General features: G+C 44.5%; 1 protein-coding gene across 6 annotated transcripts in view; it reads right to left on the bottom strand.

The window, feature by feature from the left end:
- Positions 1–234: 234 nt before the first annotated feature.
- The window catches only part of WBP1L (WW domain binding protein 1 like), a 59,421-nt gene continuing 40,200 nt past the window's right edge, over positions 235–19,455 (bottom strand). For 5 of the 6 annotated variants that reach the window (XM_049810662.1, XM_049810667.1, XM_049810664.1 and 2 more), the window contains 3 exons: positions 14,267–14,369; positions 3,202–3,363; positions 235–1,745 (listed from right to left, as the gene is read on the bottom strand). In XM_049810662.1, the coding sequence (XP_049666619.1) occupies positions 1,006–1,745; positions 3,202–3,363; positions 14,267–14,369 (1,005 nt within the window). In that variant the 3' untranslated portion in view covers positions 235–1,005. Of the gene's footprint in view, positions 1,746–3,201; positions 3,364–14,266; positions 14,370–16,933; positions 18,058–19,455 lie in introns of those variants that run through there. The other variant, XM_049810666.1, reaches the window with a different exon arrangement.

Below are 19,455 nucleotides of genomic sequence, written 5' to 3'. Positions count from 1 at the left end.
GGCCAAAGAGAGCCCTGTTCTTTTTTTGTCATCTTAACTCAAGTGTGCTGCTCTCAGGGTACAAAAAAAAGGAAAAAAATAAAGCCAAGCCCTTTTGCAGCACACCGGGAGAAGGTCATTCGGAGACCACAGTACTTGGAAGGCAGCCCAGCTGCCTGGATTCTACTTCTAACTGTGCTCTTAGAGGCATTGAAGGAATACACTTGTCTTTAAAAATGACATATAAAGGCAAACTTCTGCAAACCCTTTATTTTCAAACTGCTTATGGTAGACTAACACTCCTTCTGGAAGAAACTGGTCCTTCAGTCATCATCTTCAAGTGGGAAATTTCCTACCTGCTGTCTTAAACACTGAAGCACCAGAGATTATAGGGCTGATGTGTTCAGGCATTCATCAGCTTCAGGAAAACTTAACACAAAAAAAAAAAAAACAACCAACCCCAACCAAACCCCAAACAGACAAACAAAAAAAAAAAAACCCCACCAAACCAAAATGAAAATAAATCCCCAATGCCTCAAGAGCACTATATCAAACCAGAACTCTTGAGCTACTGACTGCCGGCCCTGTCAGAAGCTGCTTGCTTCTGGGAAGACACCTGGAGGTTGAAGCCTTATGGTGATTTTGCATCCTCCCAGGGTGAGATTTGCTGAGCTTTACTGATTGCGAGATAAAGCAGTGTTTCAGAAAACTAAAACCAACAAACTCATAATAACCATCACCAAAATCACCATTGGGAAAATTCCATTTGTTAGAAGGTCTCATTGAGAAACATCAGTCCCTGCCCCACAGAGCGGGATGGACACGATTAACAAAACCCAGAGCGACCCGTCCCCTGCAAGCCGGGCCTTCGAGGAGTAGTCCCCGAATTATATTGGAGGGGAGAAAGAAAAATAAACTAAAAAAAAGAAGATTGTATCACCTTTTCCTCCTGTTAAAGTTTTAATCCTCTTATTCCACTTTTATTTCTTTGTATTTTCCCCCGATTCTCCCTTTCACTCTGCCACCTTAGCTGGGGGAGTTATTGGTACAAGAGTTTGGAGAGTCCTGCTCATTTATTGTGTTCAAGAGTACACACACCGGCTGCCGGGGCAGGTGGTGGTGGCTGTGTTCACGGTGCTGCTCTTCCACGGCATTAAAAAGCCCTTCCTCCTCGTCCCCGTGGGGGCGGCCACTGCAGCTGTCGCAGAAGTCCAGGGGCCCGTCCAGAGCATCATCGATGAGCCCGTCGAACTCCTTGAGGTCGTCGTCATGGTGGCCCCGGTTGCATACGCAGACTTCAATGCCTGAGTCACCAGTGAAACGGCGCTGCCTGCCCGGCGTCTTGTCCTTCACGTCGGGAATGGCGCTGCTCTGCTCTAAGCTCTCAGAGCTGTAACCTTTTAGCAGTTCCTCCTTGCACTCTGTATCCTTGTCGGGACCGGCCCTCTCCACTAGCTCGGCTCCTGTACTGGTACCGCCGGGCTCAATGCTTTGCATTTTGGCAACTGCTCGCTCGACCAGCGTGGTGGTGGAGGGCTCAGGGTCCCCAAGGCCTGGGGACCCGGCGTTGTCAGTACTGCTGTTATTGCCACTGGGTGCTGCTGAGCTGCTCTGTGCTGGCTGCAGGTTTCTTGGCGTGTCCGGGATTGTGCTACTGCTGCCTGCTGGGACGCACTGCTGATGTAAGGCACTGTATGGTGGGGGGGGTGTCGGTGGTCGGTTCACGACTTCCTCATAGGGAGGTAGTAAATAATTTGGCAAAAACCCTAAAAGTGGGAGACAAGGAGGAGAAGTTATTTCATGAACAGCTTATATCAGGAAAACAGCCATTAGTACAGGTCAGTATGTCATTTGTGATCTACCAGGACCTTCCTGCTGAACAGCTCAACAGGCTTTACAAGGGGTGCCAAAACTTGGCCCAAATGAAATGTGTCATGTTTTAAAGAAGCGGCAGTCATGGCACAGGAGGGCACCATTACAGGAGGAGATGGACACAGTTGGGAACAGCAGCCTGATCTCCGGGCTCTCAAGTCTATGCTTAGCGCTACCAGGCTTAGGTGGTGAACCTCCCACCACCACCACAGCCTCATAAACCACACCAAGGGACAGCGTGCATTGGCTGAAGAGAACAACCTGGGAGATAACTTGCCAGCCCTCTCCAACACTGGCTTCTCAGCTGAGTTTCCACTTTCAAGAGTAAAGATTTCATCTCACAAAGCTTTGTGCAAATATGAAGAGACGTGAGCAGTTAAAGGAACTTAAGATCCTGACTTTTGGTTGTTGTTTTAGTGCTGGATTCAGTTTTTCTGGTGCAGTCAGAATAAATTGGCAGTAGTGGCAAGAGAGTGTGGTTTATTTTACTTACAGCCCCTCAAATCTATGAAAGATTTTCTTTATTTCTTAAGAGGCAACAAAACAGTCTATATAGACAGAATGGACTTAAATATTGGAAACATTTAAAGACAGCACTGCAGTTTTTCATGTGCAATTGGGTATCCCTGGGGCTGGGGAGGAAAAGGCTGTTGGGGATCATTTCTGAGATGGCTGCAAGAGTTTAACAAGAAAAGCAAGTTCATACATGCAATTCAACAGTCCATTGCAGGAAACTCAGTTGTGGTACCTCCAGTCAAAAGGCCAAGACTTGCTGTTCTAGTACAGCATAGCATGGCATGAAGGAGAGCACAAAGTGATTGTACTTTCCCTGAGCTGTGTGCAACAGGTCCTTCATGTGAAGTCCTAGGGCTGCTCAACAGCAGCATGGTCTGGGAACCGCAGCACAGGGTGGGAGCCGGCGCAGTCCCTGCTGAGGCACCACTTCCACCAAGCCTGTGTGACTGCATTTCATGAAGCCACTTCCTACATCTCAGTCTCACCAGCAGCAAGTGCAGGCTGGAAAGGAGGAGCATCCATAAAGTCCTGAATGAGCTATTTTAAGAACCTTCCCAGAAGAACACCCAGGGAATCACTGCACTCACAGAGCCAAATCAAGGGTGGGTGTGAAGGTGCTGTAGCTGGTGTGGTTCAAGTCCAGACTCAAGGGGGCTCAAATGCATCCAGCAGCTGGAATATGCCATCTCCTCTCTACAAGCCAAGGTTAGGCAGCAAAGCTGCCCACCACTTCTTGCTGAGCCCAACCACTGTTCCCCACTTCCACCCAACACAGGAAACTCACTGCTGCCCTCCTCCCCGCAACGTCCAGGAAAAACATTGTGAGATACGTACGGAAATAAAATGGCAGGGCTGAATAGTTATGGGCTTCCCGGTAAGCGATCAGGTTGATCTCGTGTTGCCGCTGCTGGGCCTGGAGACGATGCTTGGTGCGTCGGTGATGGCAAACACAACAGCAGCTGAGGATGATGATGATGGTCCACACCAGCCAAAACCCTGCAGCGGGGGAGAGCAAGCGTTAGCCACAGTGCGAGAGCCGCATCTAAACCCAGGAAACCCCATGATGGCAATGGAGAAGATCACTGTGAAGCCTGGATCTGAACCCCGCACCACTCTAAAGGCAGAAATACGTGTTGCACCAGGAGGCTTTGACATGGACGTGCTTGCATGGGTGACTGCTACTCTGGCAGTCTTGCCAGAATAGGGTAACTCTGTACACACTTTAGTACAATGTGGAGTATGTTCAATAGGTACAACTCTGGAGGAGAACAAAATATGGAGACAGGGCTAAGCTCCCCCCCACCATTGCTCCCACCCCTTGGATATCATTTCTTCTAGACAAAAATATGAGCAGAGCGGTGAATAGCACTGAACTTGTCTCCCACAGCCACTTCAGTTTGAAAATAACAATCAAGACACAAAAGACACTCTGCAGATTGATGACAGAAGAAGAGAAAAACCCCAAGCACTATGTTTTGCTTTTGTTTGCACTGCTCTAATTCCCAGCCCAAATCCTTCATTGTTATGTTTAACAAAAACATACTCTTTTTACATAAATGTCTCAAAATATTTTTAAAACTTATTTTTGTATTCAATGTCTTAAATTATTCAAAATTAAATTAAACTAGCCCCCCACTCTGAATCCTCAAGAAACGTAACTTCTGCTCCATTTGTGGTCACAGCTGGTTTCTGTGTACTGTTGTACCATACGTACACTGCTCCTTAAAAGGGAATTTTAAAAGAGCACTTCCTGAATTTTCTCCACTGCCTCCAACATGTGGAGTAACTCCCCCTTTCCACAAATCCCCCTTCATGCTTGCATACACTAGAAAAATGTTTCCCAGACACGCTTCAAAGAGCTATAACATTCAATCCAGATTAGGCTTTTGTCTCCTGCAACTACAGCCCACAGCTCTACCTGCCTCAGAGGTGTCTGTAATCTCTACCTTTTTTAAGCCCAGTTTTTGCAGCTAAGGATACCAGGATAGCTCCTGCTTTAGAAACATGTAGGCCTGGCAACCGCTCCTCAGCAGAGATTACAACACCATTTTTCTTTCGGTAAGACCTCTGCCACTCTTTGTTATTTCCAAACAGACAGAAAGAAGACTCCTTGTGCTACAGCCCATTTTCAGCATGGCCATTCTGCCCTGTGAGATCAAACTGCTATTTTCTCCCCAGTAAAAACCTCTAGTCCCACCTTTACAATACCTTGATGTTTTCAGCATCCCCTGCCGAGTTAGCGATGTTTTCTCTGCTAAGAGCTGGGTGGGGAAAGGTGAACAGTTTAGGAATTTGAAGAATGAGAGGAGTATTGCTCTGGCTCAGGACAAAGTGCAATCCACCCATATCACCCATCTCAGAGCCCCGCACTGAGCTGTTTGTAGGTGAACTGGATAGGCCGTATCGTGCCTCTGAGCGTTTTGAGCAGGGACTTTCACCTCCCTGTGTCGTAACCCAAATTCTTCATGTATTTTGGCACAGCAAACTGAAATCTCTCTCTTGCCTTGCACAAGCAACTTCCCTAATGGACTGGATTCCGCCATATACCTGAACTTATCAAAACTTGCTATCAAATGAAGGTGTTACATGCTCCATTTTTTTTTTTTGCTTGGCTGGGAAATCAAGGTTCCTAGGCTGTTTGTCTAGCCAGCCTGCTCAGCTGTACCATGAAGGGCAGAAAGAAAGAAGACTGTGATCTTCGCTCCAGAGAAGCAAAGGACGAAGCACCCGAGATGCCCTCTGCACTTCCTTCAAACTGAGCTGAGAAAGTATCCACTACCCTCCAAACACCCTCCTGCTTCTAAAAAAGTATTTTTATATAAGCTAAAAGGATTGGTCTACTCCACCCTTCCCTCCAAAGCCAGGCATTTGCAACCACCCCTGTAGCCCCCCTCACTACTAAAACCTTGGCACGCAACCCCAAAAACACACTGTCTCACAGTTTGAAGACTCCCACCAACACACTTTATTTCTTGCTAAGAGAAGGTCCCTTGGCTCTTGCTTGCTGAAGAAGCAAGAACACACTCATCAAAACCAGGTCATTAGCACAGCACGCCACCATGCACTGAAGCAGGCCTGCAGTTCATCTTCTAAGTACTCCTTATTTTCAAAGAGCAGTCCGTGATCATGCGTTCAAAAACAATGGAAAATTACACCCAGCTATCCAGGGATTTTAGCTACAGTTATGAAAACAGATGCTTTTTAACACATTTGATCATGTCCTTTCCCAAGGACTGTAGATGCAATGGTTGCAAGCAGCACTTAGTTAGTTAAGATGTCCTGGAGAACTGCCACTGTTAAGCAATCTCAGCTGTAGCAGCCGAATTTTTCTGCAGGGAATAACTGCTCCCACCCAAGCCTGCATCCAGAAGATTAAAAAAGTATTTCTTTAGAAAACTTCTCTACCCATTCCAAAAGAAATCCCAAAGTGCTTTGCAGACAAACCAATGCACAAGCTCAGAGTAGGGGTCAAAGTAAGCTCAGCCATTCCTGGGAAGACGTGCGGCAACTCTGTAAACAACAGGCAGTAACAACATACAACAGTTCAGGATAATAAATTAATGTTGGATCCTACTGAAACCGCAGGTGGCATTTTAAGTAAACAGACCATAATTTACTGGATTGCAATCTGGCCACGGTGCCAGGAACAACACCTCCATTCTTGTGCAAAGGGTTCTATGCACGCTCACAACCACAAATGGATGAGATCTGTTGTTTTTCATGGGAATTTCCAGAAAAATAACCCACTAATACCACTTATTGCCTGGTTTCATTAACCACTGACACTTCCTAGAGCTTCTAGGAATTACTCAACCCCTGACTCGGCATGAGCCCAAGGACTTGCCTGGATGATCACAGGAGGTCAGCAGCATGTGCCCACACCACCACTTGCTGGCCTGGCTTCTGGCATCCTCTTTAATGGCTTTGGCCCCACCTTGTCACACAACAGCACATCTGCACTGCAGGGCTGAAAGCCCCCCCCCCCAGCACATAGGAAGCAATGGGATGGGACACCCACAGGTGCTGAGGCACACGAGGGGCTCCTTGGTTGTCACTTGAGCAGGGGTGCCACCAGTGAGGTGGGGTGCAGCTCTGGCTGCAAGCCCAGCATGGCGTTGGGAGCCCAGGGCCTCCATAAAAGGCTCTACAACATGCCCTAGCCAGAAGTTTGGGCACAGCTGCAATTTTGGCCGAAAACCAGAAAAACTGTAAAAGCCTAGCAAATATATAGTATGGTCATTTATTTGGAATAAAGCTATGCATACAAGGCCAAGTGCAATTGTAAATATTATGTCCAAAAGTATGGAGTGAACAGTGAAGATGTCCAGGGCTGAGCTGTGCATTTGTACACCTGGTGATGCTTGGCTTCAAACCAGCAGCAGGGAGGTTAGCTGAGCAGACCACTGGCCCATGCACCCAGCGGCTCGTTTAGCAGGAAGGGAAGGAGGGGAATTTCAAATTCACCCAAAGACAACACTACACGAGCAGGAAACGTAGAGGCTGAGCACAGTAGCAGTACATGCTAGCACCTCATTCATGACAAAAGCAGGTACTGGCTCGGCCTCGTGCTGAAAATGGGCGAGATGTGCAAAGGCAACAGAAGTTTGGCATTAAAAGGCCTTTAAAAGCTAAGTAAAACTAGGCTTCTAGTTGCCTTCACTGTCCCCAGAAGCCTTCCCCATGCTCTTCAACATGTGCCTCCTTCCCAAATGGACATGAGCTGGTTTTCAGCTGCACTGTGCTCAGTACTCGCTGCAGTCACTGGAATAGGAGAAAAGGTTGGGATTCATTGGGCATCCTCAGCCAAGTTTGCCATTAAATGTCTGATTTGAGAGAGCGCGTTTCCCACTGCCAAGCTGGCAGTGACTGCTGGGAACAAGAGTTTGCAGCAACTTGAGGGCAACACGACAGGCAGAGAGCAAGTAGGGTCTTTGGAAAAACAACTGCTGATGGACAGTATCGACAGAAGTGATGCACCAGTCTGGAGCTAAACAAGCACCAGGGGACCATCAGACTTGAAGGCAATTTCAGGCTTGCTCTTGGTTTATGGAAGAGTCAGAAGTTGAAACACTCTCCAGTCCAAAAAAAGGCTCAGTCCTGAGAAACACTGCTATATTTTCTGTCAAATTCACTGGTGGTGCCAACGGGTGGATAATGATGCAACCAATGGGTGAATCAGACACAGCCAAGGAGCTCAGTTTTGCCAAGAGATTTCCCTGCCAGAGCATCAAAACCTTTCATAAAAATAGAGAAGTACTATCAACCTCTTAACAGCATCAGACAGGCTCAGAGCTGTAAGCTCTACATGAATGCTAAGCTTGGAGTCAGAACAGGAGCTGCAGAAAAACCTGGGAACAGAATTAGCTCCCATGAAAGCCATCTCTTGCAAGCAGAGGAAATACCCAAGAAAGAGAAGGCTGCTATGTTTACAGCACCCTTGGGAAAGGGAGCCCCATCACACGGTCATGCACCAGAGGTGTTTTCTACCAGCTATGAAAGAACATGCCAGGCTTAAAGCTTCAAGAAAAACCTTTCTGGGACATTGACCATAGTTTTGCTCAAACTTAAGAATAAAATAATATAAGAATAAAAAAAGCTGGGAGCAATGTTCAGTCTGATGCTGTACTGTATTTGCTGCCTGGGATGTTGCCATCAGCATTCCCATTGAGGGAAGCTCCTTTTACCCTGTGCAAAATGGAAAATGTTTTCTGGAGTGTTCCAAGGGTAGGAACAGAGAAATCTGCCCTCAAGTTCATGGTAAACTTGGGCAAATGCCATTGCTCTGTTGGCAGGAAGTCTCCTAAAAGCAAGCCAAAACATACTGCAAAGTGTTTTTGTGTCTGCCTGACAAGCATCTGGGTAATAGCTTTGGCTCCATGAGAGCTGATTCTGAGCAGAAGTGGGACAGCTTCATTGACTAAAAAGCGATGTCCCAAATGGGGGCCTCACAGTCAGCCATGGCTGGAAAAAAATTGTCTTTCACAGGGCCAATGCTATTATCAAAAAAAGGAGAGATTTAATTGTTACCACAACGTGGATGCACTTGGGTTTAATAGTGTCCTTGGCACAGAGACCGCATTGTCTCCTGCCACTTCAGACATGAGCCTGTACGAGTCAACGCTGCTGCTCAAGAATGCCAGATGAATGATCCAGGCCATAGGCCTATGAACGTTTTAAGAAGGAAAAAAAGAAGCTGCTGAATGACGTGGTCCTCTCCTGCCCATCTCTTCCATATCTCCTGCTGCCTCCTCCACTTCTTCTTCTGCCAGCACAAAATTGTGCGCAACTGTGGTTTGAACTGGTTTGAGGGAACCAAAGCAGGTTGAAACTCATCTGCCAAACACAACAGCACCAAGAGAAAGACTGTGACTTTCAGTGACAGTTTTATGTCAGTTTAAAATCAATGGAACTGCAGCCCCAGCCTGACCACACTGCAGGAAAAAGTTACTGAATATTTGTAGAGTACAATGGCAAAAGAAAAAAGCTGAAGACAACTGCTCCAACTCCTGATCACTTGCTCCCAGACTGGTCTACCTCCTTTTGTCTGAGTTACATTAACTGCAGCTGGTTTCTAGTTTTCAGAATAGTGTCCAGTATACATGGTATACCCACTGCCATGAGGTAAGACGGAAAAAGACAGATTTCAGAAAAATACTTTGCTTATCTTGCAATGAGAGTCAACTTGAGGCAGTAAATCTGCAGACACTGTTTTTATGCCTCTCTCCTGGGGAGGGAGCCTTTGAAGAGCTATTGCTCCTGTGCTCCAGAAGACATGTTTGTTAAGTCCAGTCAATTCCAGCTGACTTACCCCTCCCAAGACATCTATGTTGGTAAAATGCATGTTGAACAGTGGTCTAACAGAGATCAGAGGGGAACATCCAGCTGAGACCATGTCCAGAACATCTGGGAACAAGATCTGGAGAACAGTCTGCACCAACAGATCTGGATATCTGGTGAGGAGCTGGGTTGGAGGTACACAAGGCAGGGGATGAAACAGCACCAGCAAGCTCTCTCGCCTTTCCTTGCTGTTTAACACAAAGCAGGTGGAAGCAGGCCACACAGGGCAAAAGTCAGTATCTGCACAGTCAGACTATGCAAGACAGCTTGCCTTCTCTTTTCGATTTGTGAATTTTACCGAGCCACTCCAAAACAAGCTTAAGATGATTTTGCTGTCTGGATTAGGCTACAAAAAGTACAAGGAAATCAGGAAATAACTCCCTTGGTGACCCTATTCATCATGTTTCTGCATGGTTATGACATCTGTTTTGTTTGCCCTATAGTTTCAGCTAGGCTTTGTCATGGGAGAGTTATTGCTGAAGCACCATCTGAGGAGAAACAGCAGCCGAAGGTAAAGTTTGATACACCTAGGAAAGAGAAAGCAAGTACAATCATGCAGAAGGCTGGGTCAAAGGCATGGGACAGGGCAAATCACTCTCTGAAAAAGGACATAGTTATACTGAAGGACAAGATAACACTGGGTGAGGAAGAAAACACAGGACTGCTGTGGTGTTTGACTGAGGGTTCTGCAGACTGCAGTAAAGTCTTGGAAATGAATTCCTATTATAAAGCTGACCTGAAACATGTGTGTGGTACAGCAGTTGCTTTAGTTTTAGCAACTAACTGGATCCTTGCCAAAATTTTCTGGCAGCTTGCTTTTTGGGGAAAAGAGCTGTCTAGAGATTCCAAGGGGAAGCGTGCAGAGATGAGCAAAATGTTCAATATCAGCAAAAACATCAACTGTGCTGCCTGCAAACAGAACATTTTTTCCTGTACAACCCTTCCACTAGGGCCCAAACGGACAAGATCATCTTTTCTTTTTTTTTCTTTCAGAAACAGAGGGGCTCAGTATCACTGCTAAAGCAGCCAAAACGAAGCAAAATAGGCATGTCCAACATCTGAATACTCACTCATCACCAATGCTGGTTTGTTGTACAGTATCTAAATGACCCAAGACCAGCTAAGCCCTCTAACTTTGATATCCTACAACTGAGATCTTCTGCACATAGTGACCAGATGTCCGTTTCCATGCTCCATGATTCCTGAAGGACAGTGTATTATTCTTCCAAACACACCACGCAAAATACTTTCTACAGCTTTGCTTGCTGTGTTCAGAGCCTCTGGAATTGTCTAATTTCATGCTGGTCCTCAATAGGCAAGAAGAGACATGAGGATGGATGTCAGAAGATCTGGATTTGGTTTTCAGTCCAAATTATACACTTAAACTTGGGAAAATCCAGAACGTCTGAGCCTTAATTCTCAACCTGCAAAATGCAGGAACTGCACTCCATGATTACCTTCTGTCCTGTATTTTGAAAAGTGGTTTTTTGGAACATTTAACCAATAAGACACCTGTCAGGCCTGGACAAAGGCGAACACTGGTAAACTCCAGCAAATCACAATCACATCATAACAGACTTGAATAAAAACTGTTAGTAAGCAAAATCTAGCAGCTGCTGCCATTCTCCCAAGACCACAATCTCCCCCTTGGGGAGCATGAGATCTCTGGGGAGCTCAAAGAAATTGTTAGGCTAAAATGTTGAGCAAGCTCTACCACCATCCAAATAAACACCTTTCCCTATGTGAGGAAATGCTACAGTAAAGCCCCTTCTTCCCTTTTACTTTTTATGATTCTATTCCAAGAAAATTAAAAGACATACTGCACTTTTTTCCCCCCATGTTACTAGCTACCAAACTTGAGCTAAGAACTAATTAGACCTTTATGTAACTATTAGACCTATATATAAAAATCTGGATATAGTTTTATTATTTGGCAACATGGCACTATTTTTATTTTTTTTTTAATAAGAGATGGGTGGGGAATCTGAACCGGGCTGTTATCTAATTTTAAACATAGGCTGTCCACCTGCTTGGCATATCATGTTCTCCATTCCTCCACTCCACCCCTTAACAAAATAATACCTTGATTTTGCATCCTATTCCACTACCCTCAAGGACTGGTTTATAATTACTGCAACTTTACTTGCTGTCTAGAAATGTTGAGATCAGCCATTTTCAAAGACAAACTTCCCTCAAATTCTTAAATGGGGAAAAAGATCCTTTTTACAGGAAAAAATCCAAGTGGCCACAAGACAGGATCACATTTCAGAAGGCATGTCCAGCAAAGACAGCCTAGTTTTCTTTTACATTTCAAATGCCACCTTCGTCTGCTTCTCCCTACAAAGCTGTGGTGGTAAATAAATTCAGGATTTAATTCAACAGGACTAGCAAGAACGTCTGTTTTCAGGCACACAAAAGCACCAGTGGTCTGAGAAGGTCAAGAGGAGCAGAAAGTTCTCAAAAGCTACTTCAGTACATGCATACACTGGTTAAAATCAAAACACAGAACAACCATGAAGCCATACTTAAAAGGTGCTGCTAAGTTAACTGTTCATTAACCAAAAGTTATTATTAACTTTTAAAAAGCTAATCTATTCCCAAGCATGTAAAGCTGTTGCTCTCCACACCAATTCACTGCTCATATTAAGACTATTTACACATGCTATAACTGCTATTCACCTTGAAGGTCTTAAGAGTGCCTCACCACACATACCTACCAAAGATACTCAACAATTCCTGGAGCAGGAGATAAGTTCTGCAGCTGTGGTTGCAAGCTCTGGAACATGAGTTTTTATTTAAAGGACATGCTCCCCTTGTGCCTCCTCCCCCACCCATCCTAGAAACTTTTCTAACACTCATAATGGCAAAGCAAGCTTTGAAAACATTAACCAATTTTAAATCAATGTTGGATGTTTGCCTGAATTTGCAGAAAGCCTTGAATAATAGGTCTCATGTTTGCATTATTCGCCTCATCTCAGTGTGGTATACAATGCTCTCTACAATGCAGAAGGAATGTGAATCTCAATTCAGAAACCCATTCCTCCCAAGGAACCATACAGCAGTGCGTGCCACTAATATGCTTATTCCGTGATTTCAGCATGACCTGTGTGCTTGCCCTAGAAAGAAGCCTAAAATACTCTGCTTCCTTCTAACACAATCTGGTTTTATCTTCCAAGAACTTTTATGATGCAGCCAGGCACTGCCAAGTATAAAAGTCTGTGCCATTCTGAGAGCGCAAGGATAGTTAAAGTAAAACCATTCCATTAAAATGGCAGGGGGCTATTGTTCAGACTGTATTGTTTGTATGCAATTCAGTTAAGCCTCTCTTGCAGGACGTCCATGGGAAAAACATGGCGAATGTGCAACAAGCTCTGGCGTGCAGCTGTACTCCATGCTGTTGCTCAATTTAGATCCTGCTTGCCACAGAGTGTGTAAGCCCTTGCATACATACATCTTCCTCTACATTTCCACCCACACAAATCCAAAACTGGGTCTGACCTTCCCCACTCTGCTTCGCCCATGCATCCCCATAGAGTCTGAGCAAATTCCAGCCATCTGTCCTGCCTGTGCTACCGACTACTACGATCTGAACCACGCAGACCAAGGCAGCCATGTATCCATGCCTGTTTCTCAGCCTGTTAGGGTCCCTGGAGCTGCCCCCTGGTCCTGAATTATTTCTTGAACTGTTTGGAGACCTCTGAAAATAAAGCTGCTATAAAAGGTCTGCAATACATTAAAATCCTGCCATTAGTATTGACACAGCCAGCCACTGCAGTCCGATGCACAGTGTGTCTTGAAGGAGTCTATTAAGAGTCCTGTTTAGTTTACAACCAAGTCCTACATGCTTCCCTTAATTTGAAAAGTAAAAGAATGTTTCTAGACTACAAGATGAAGTGTCAGCTATTCCTGTCCTTGGATCCAGGTTAAGTGACAGTCTTCATATGTGTAACACATTTCCACACACACACTACTTTGAGAAAGTGAAACTGTGGGCACAGCAAAGGAATTAAGTTGATAGCACAGTTGCATAAAAGCTACAAGATACCATTGGGTGTGGTAAGAAACTGTCTGCAGTCTCTAATGTGGGGGTAAAATGTTCAGAGTTCCACATTCCCAAATTCTGGGAGCACAGACAGATGCCTTCTCAGCCTGGGCTCCCGGCAATACAACAGCAGTCAACATCAATGTTCAACCCTTTGTGCTTCTCCTCAAGAAAGGAAGACACTAACAGGCCAGCACAACTCTAAAAGTTTGCCTTTAAAATTCAGCATTTCTTACTTTCTTATCCTTTCAACTTCCCATTTTTCCATATAGCTTTACCAGAGTTTTGCTGACCTGCTTTGACCTGCCTGCTGCCATCTAAAGGAACTTAGCAGGTATAGTCACTCAACCACTCACTAGAAACTTAGGTAGTTTTAAAGCCTGTATTTTGGGAAAGAGGAGATAAGAGGGTCTGCAACGGGCATTGTACGTTCCTCATAGCCCACAGCATTCAGCCAGTGCCAGCCCACAAGATTTGCCCAAGACCCTCTCCACCCAAGGAGCTGTGCTCCAAACACAATGCATCCTGAAGAGAATAAATGTCCTGGCCCCCCTCCTTGAAAGTACAGCCTTAAAAAGATAAATCAGATTTAAACTGTCATTCTTGCAAAGAACTAAAACAATAAGATGAAAGATACTGAATTAATTCTCTGTTTGAGTGTCAAACTCTAGCGTTGTGTGTATCGGCATTTATCCCTCAAGCGTGGTTTCCTCACTCACATACAATGTTATTTTGAGTGCCCTCAGTACTGCCCAAATCAGCGAGAAGACCAAACAATAAATCTCCAGTCATGAACATGGGAAAACAACTTATTGGTCATCAAAAAGCAGGCAATGCCCATTGTAACAACCCTATTTCCCTTGCCTTATCAGGTCAGCTCTGGTTTGTGTTGCAGTGAAATGCAATGGCAATGCATAACAAGGGCTGAATACAAAACCCCGGGACACAAGCCAGACCTGTAGTATGGTATGAGAGCCATGCAGATTAGGAAGGGAAGCCATACAAAATGGAAGGACTTACACCAGAGTTCATAGTAGTAGTTGCAACACTGGGATTGTCCACAACAGTGGCCCGTTTCACATATGTAACTTTGATTGTTGACACCCATGCAGGTTTCCTTGTCCTAAAATTAAACAGACACACTTTTAAGATGCTTTGTCAGTATCTTCTGTAAATGTAATCTTTTTACTCAATGATCTGCAAGCATTTGAAAAGTCACAAGTTATGGTCTTGGGAAACTCTAAAATACAGAAAGAGGTTAAAATACAGCTAAGGATCACCAAAAAACACAAAGGACTGTTCCAAAGAAAACCCCGTAACTCCAAACTCATGAGTTACATTGCTTTAGCATCTAGTCAGCACTACTTTCTCATCATCCCTTTCCTTTTCCATTAAAAGTTACCATGGTTTGGGAGCCAGGCATTCTCTTAAAGAAGAGATGTCATTTGTTCCACATTTTACACAATATAGCTGCATTACTGGGGCTGAATGCCAAGTGGAGGAAACGCATTCATAAACAGAACATTACAATTTGAGAAAAGACTGCTTGGATTCATTTAGATCTAAATGATAATTACACTATGTTCCTGTGAGATTCCAATCTAAAATGATTCCTTCATAATTAGCCATGTGCTTTATATAAGATCAGCATTCCTGCAAAACTTCCTGGAATAGCTAAATAGTCCAGGAGCAGAGCCAAATCAGCTGTCCTGTATCACCCAGCAGGTCCTCAGGACACTTCAGATGGAAAAGAACTACAGTGTGAAGTCTCAGTCCCCTACATGGTGCACTGCTTCACAAAAATCCATGTTTTCCTGCTAGTTTGAAAACACGGGTGGGAAAAAGTACAAAACACAGGAAACCAGAAGCATTTTACAGGTTGTGGTTTGTACATCCTCTAATAGGCTTTGGGGTAGCCTGGATGTTAGAAGACACTACACAGTTTCTTAAGAAACAAACAGATTGTAATAAAAAACATTGATGTTGCAAACCAACCCGTAACAAAGTCTAAAATTTTCATTTTCTTTCACGTAAAATTTATTATAAAGCAAAGAAAACGTGGGGAGGTTTATACTGAAAGATGTGTTGAAAGAATTCATTTTATAAGTACTGCCTTTCAAACAAAGAAACAAACAAAAAACCCAAACAAAAAAGCCCAACAAAACCCAACCAGCTAAAAAGAGCAGCAAACCCAACCAGCAGGCTGCAGGAATGTACATTGGTGGACCCCAACACTTGCAGAACTGCACTCTTCCTCTATTTTATGTGAGTGCACCACAGCCACAGTTCTCACAAGCCTCCATGGAGTCACCATATGTGCAAAATACAAAGTCTATTTCAATTGATGGACTGCCTCACTGAACAAGTGATGTAAAGCAGCAGTTTCAATGCAGAAGAGTCCTGCACTAAGTTCTTAAGGAGACTCAGTCTATTTGGGGATCTGGGGGAACACCAGCACTCCCGCAATATGCAGTACCCTGGTTGTAGCCGCACCTCTCCACCACTGGGCCTGTGGGTCCCTCACTTGAGCACCTATATTACAGCAGCAATATAACTTCTAAAAGCAAAACAACCTCCTGCCACCTAAGGTTCAACACAAAAGATTCCATGCTGCATTTTTCTCCTAAGAAGTCACACCAACTTTTGAAAGGTTTTTTTATCCTGTGAGAGCACAGTTCAGCAAACACAACTCAACACATGATATACTGCTTTTCCTCCTTCCACAGGTATCGTGATTTCCACAAAAGACTCTAAAAAGCACCACTGGGCCATCTTCTTAAAACTCATCCACAGAGGCGACAAGCTGGAGGGGTACCTGCCTCCTGTTTCCAGGAAGAGAACAACATGTTGCTGGACAGACCAGTCCAAGTACTTTACTACAGGTAGCGAAAGCAACATTTTACATTGTTGCCTTGAGATGCTGCATGCCAATAGTAGACACAATATTCTCCTATAGGGTAAGGAGGTGTTTCCATCTCTAATTGCAGTGAATTAGAGATGCAGGAGACACTGTTGAGCTAGCACAGTATGCCTGAAGCAGAAAATGCTATTCATTCCAAAAATTGCAATTTTAATCAGCAAAAGAACTAGAAACAGGACACATCTATTCTTTTATCTGTTCTTATTAGTTTATTTACACTTTTCCTCATTTTTGTGGGCCTTGCAGAGTTAATATAACTGATGAACAGCATAGATTTTGGCTCTCATATCAACAGAATTGAGAAATTAAGATCTCATTGCAAAATTGCAATCTTGTTGATAATGCACAAGCCAGAAAGTAACCGGCTGAGGTCTGCAGTTGTGATACATGAAGATCAATGTGACCTGTTGAACTGGCAAATGAATCACATGGAGCTGGTGAAAGAACAGAGTCCCACAGTGCCGTTTCAGGAACCCCTCTGCATCACAACACTGATCTGTCCTTGACCACCTGTGCTTACTCCCTCAAAATTTGTTCCATTCAGTGTTGTCTGTTTCAAAGAGTAGCAGTAAGGAACACATCCATGTCTTTTTGCAGCAGCAACCTGCAACAGCTTCAACATCACTATATTTTTCCCCACTTAAGAACTTGCAGCGGTCCTGTTTTTAGATACTTTCATCACATTATCCTTTTATTTGAACTTCCTGACTCCCTCTTGCCAACCTTATTATATTGGAAATGATGTTTCAACAATGCCATATGCTTACATGCAGGGTTGCTTCTTGTTAGCCCAGCTGGCAAACAGGTCTATGCAGGGATGGGTGCACATGTTGAAGGGATGGGTGCACATGTTGAACAAAAGATCCTCAGCAGCTAGGTTGGCATTCTGCAGGTTGCTTCTGCCTGCTTTCGGAGATCAAGTCTCAAGCAACATCCTCCTTGCCCATCTAAAGTAGAGTTCAAATCTTACTGTCCAGAGCTTCTTTACATACTGGCCAGGAGAAGCCATCTTCTTTGCTAATGTGTAAGCACTTGTACCTTTGAATAATCTCGCACAGTTGGCTTTCAGCTCCAGCAGTTCAGAAAGTCCAGGGTTTTATAGTCCTTGCAGTGCCAGCCACTAGCCATGCTCCTCACAGTCCAAGCAGCTCCTCTTGGAACCTTTCCGCAGCCCTCTGCCAGGCCAGCCACCAATGGGTTTCTGGGAACGTGGAGCCATCAGACTTGGTGCCACATATCAGACCCAGAACTGTCACCCTTGTTTCCAAACAGTTTCACAGAATCAAGGAATAATTTAGTTTGGAAGGGTTCCCAGCAGGTCACATGGCCCGACCCCTGCTCAGAGCACGGCTACCTCCAATGCTGGGTTACTCAACCTGGCACAGAGAAAGTGATGAAACATAAAGGCAACAAATCTTCGGAAAAAGTCTACTAGGCAAAGATTCCAGTACAAGGAGAACATTATTTTGAGACAAGTTACAGGTGGCTCCTTTAGATCGAGTGTTTCAGTCTCCTTCCCTCTCCCCACTTAAGTCAAGACTGTGAAAAGCTGAGCCACTGTACAGTTTCTTGCACTGTTTTGCAAGCCAAGGAAGAGGTTATGCACTGCCACCAGTACAGGCCGTGACAGAGACTGTGACATTTTTTGTTAGGAAACTTCTGCCTACCGCCAAGCACTTCATTCAGGCTTCAATTTCTAATTAAATCCCAGCCTGCACTTTTCATACCATCAGTGTTGTATTATTTCTACTTCCTTCTCCCATTCATTCTTTGTGTCATACACTGCCAAACTGTAACTACTTAAGACATATCAGCAATATAGTTATCTATAGGCTAAATGTCTTCTGGGAACAATACCACAAGTGCTTGTGCTATGAAAGCACACTACTACTTCTTCCACACCAACAGGCATGGACAAGGCAAAGGACTGAAAGAGTAGTTTTCTAGGTAAGAAAAGTATATATGGGGGGGGGGGGGGGGGGGGGGGGAATCTCACAGAAGCAAAGTTGAAGCACTCAACATTTCATTGGCCTGCCTTTGTTTCTAGTTTCCCTTGCAAGTAGCACTTCTAATGATAATTTTTTAACTACTCTTAGCAGCGTGGAGTTTTTATCAAACTATTACAGTGGGGTTTAGGGGTTTTTTTAGGTAGTCTTATGAAAACAAGGGAAGGGGAAGGTTTCTTTCTGAAAGCACTTTCTTCCCCAATAGCCAGTGGCTACCACATTCCAGCACAGGCTTCCCTGCTGAAGGACAGTCTTGCTTTCTTGTTGTCCAGACAAGCACATCCCTCCCTACCAGCCTTTGTACAGCTAACTGTAGACGCCTCCAGACAGGATTACTAAGCAGCATCTACATGGGTCTGCTCTCAAAGAGTGTTCAACTCCATTAGAGCAGAATATTCCTGTTTTGCAACTAAGAAGCCTGAACATGCTATCCGTTATCTCCCACCTGCAAAGCCTAGAAGATTTCCAGCTAATTCCAAGGTATGGGCTTTGTCCTGTAAAGCAGCACGTACTCTAGGCTGCACGTGCATCACTACCTCCTTGGCATCATTCTAAGAGCTGATGCAGATCTGAGAAACTGCAATCACTGGATCCCTGACACACACTCCAAGGCCAGGAGGTTTCAGGAGAAGGCTCTGCAGTCCTGGAATTTGTGTTCTCTCCCCATCCAGTCCAACAGAGGCCATTTGTTAAACCTGGTGCAGGCTCTTTCTCATGAAACTGGTTGAGTTGGGAAGACCTCATCTTTGTGTGTTTGGACAACCTCTCTATTTGAGATGTGGCATTCTGGATTAGTTTTCACTTATCATAAACTTTATAAAGCAATTTTGAATAAAAATAGTATTTTTTTAAAAACTCATTTTCTTGTTGATATTTGGCATTTGTGATAAACCCACAGCCATGCTGGCAACTCGGCCAATAGCACGTTTTTGCTGTCAGGTGCTTTTACAAATAATACTTAAAATATCCAGCAGTGGTAGGTATAAGAGAACTCAAGGCAGTGCCATATGTTGTCACATCCGAAGCTATGGCAAACATTAACGTCAGTGCCAGGGAAAAAAGCCAATTATTTTCTCTACCTTCCAGCTTAGTATTGGACCTTTACTGGAGGTCTACGTGACAAATTAAAGGTCAAAATCTGGGGCATGGTCTAGACAGGAGGCATTCACGGAGGTCTGTAGGTTGCCTGAACTGCCCCTCACTGCAAGAAAGGATGCAATGAGACCTCCTTATCCTACTTTTGCAGTGATTTTCAGTATTAAATGGTTGGGTTTAATGCCCAT

This window comes from Accipiter gentilis, chromosome 9, assembly GCF_929443795.1.
Source record: "Accipiter gentilis chromosome 9, bAccGen1.1, whole genome shotgun sequence".
In the NCBI taxonomy this organism is placed as follows: domain Eukaryota; kingdom Metazoa; phylum Chordata; class Aves; order Accipitriformes; family Accipitridae; genus Astur; species Astur gentilis.
This window is presented reverse-complemented; position numbering and strand designations above follow the sequence as displayed.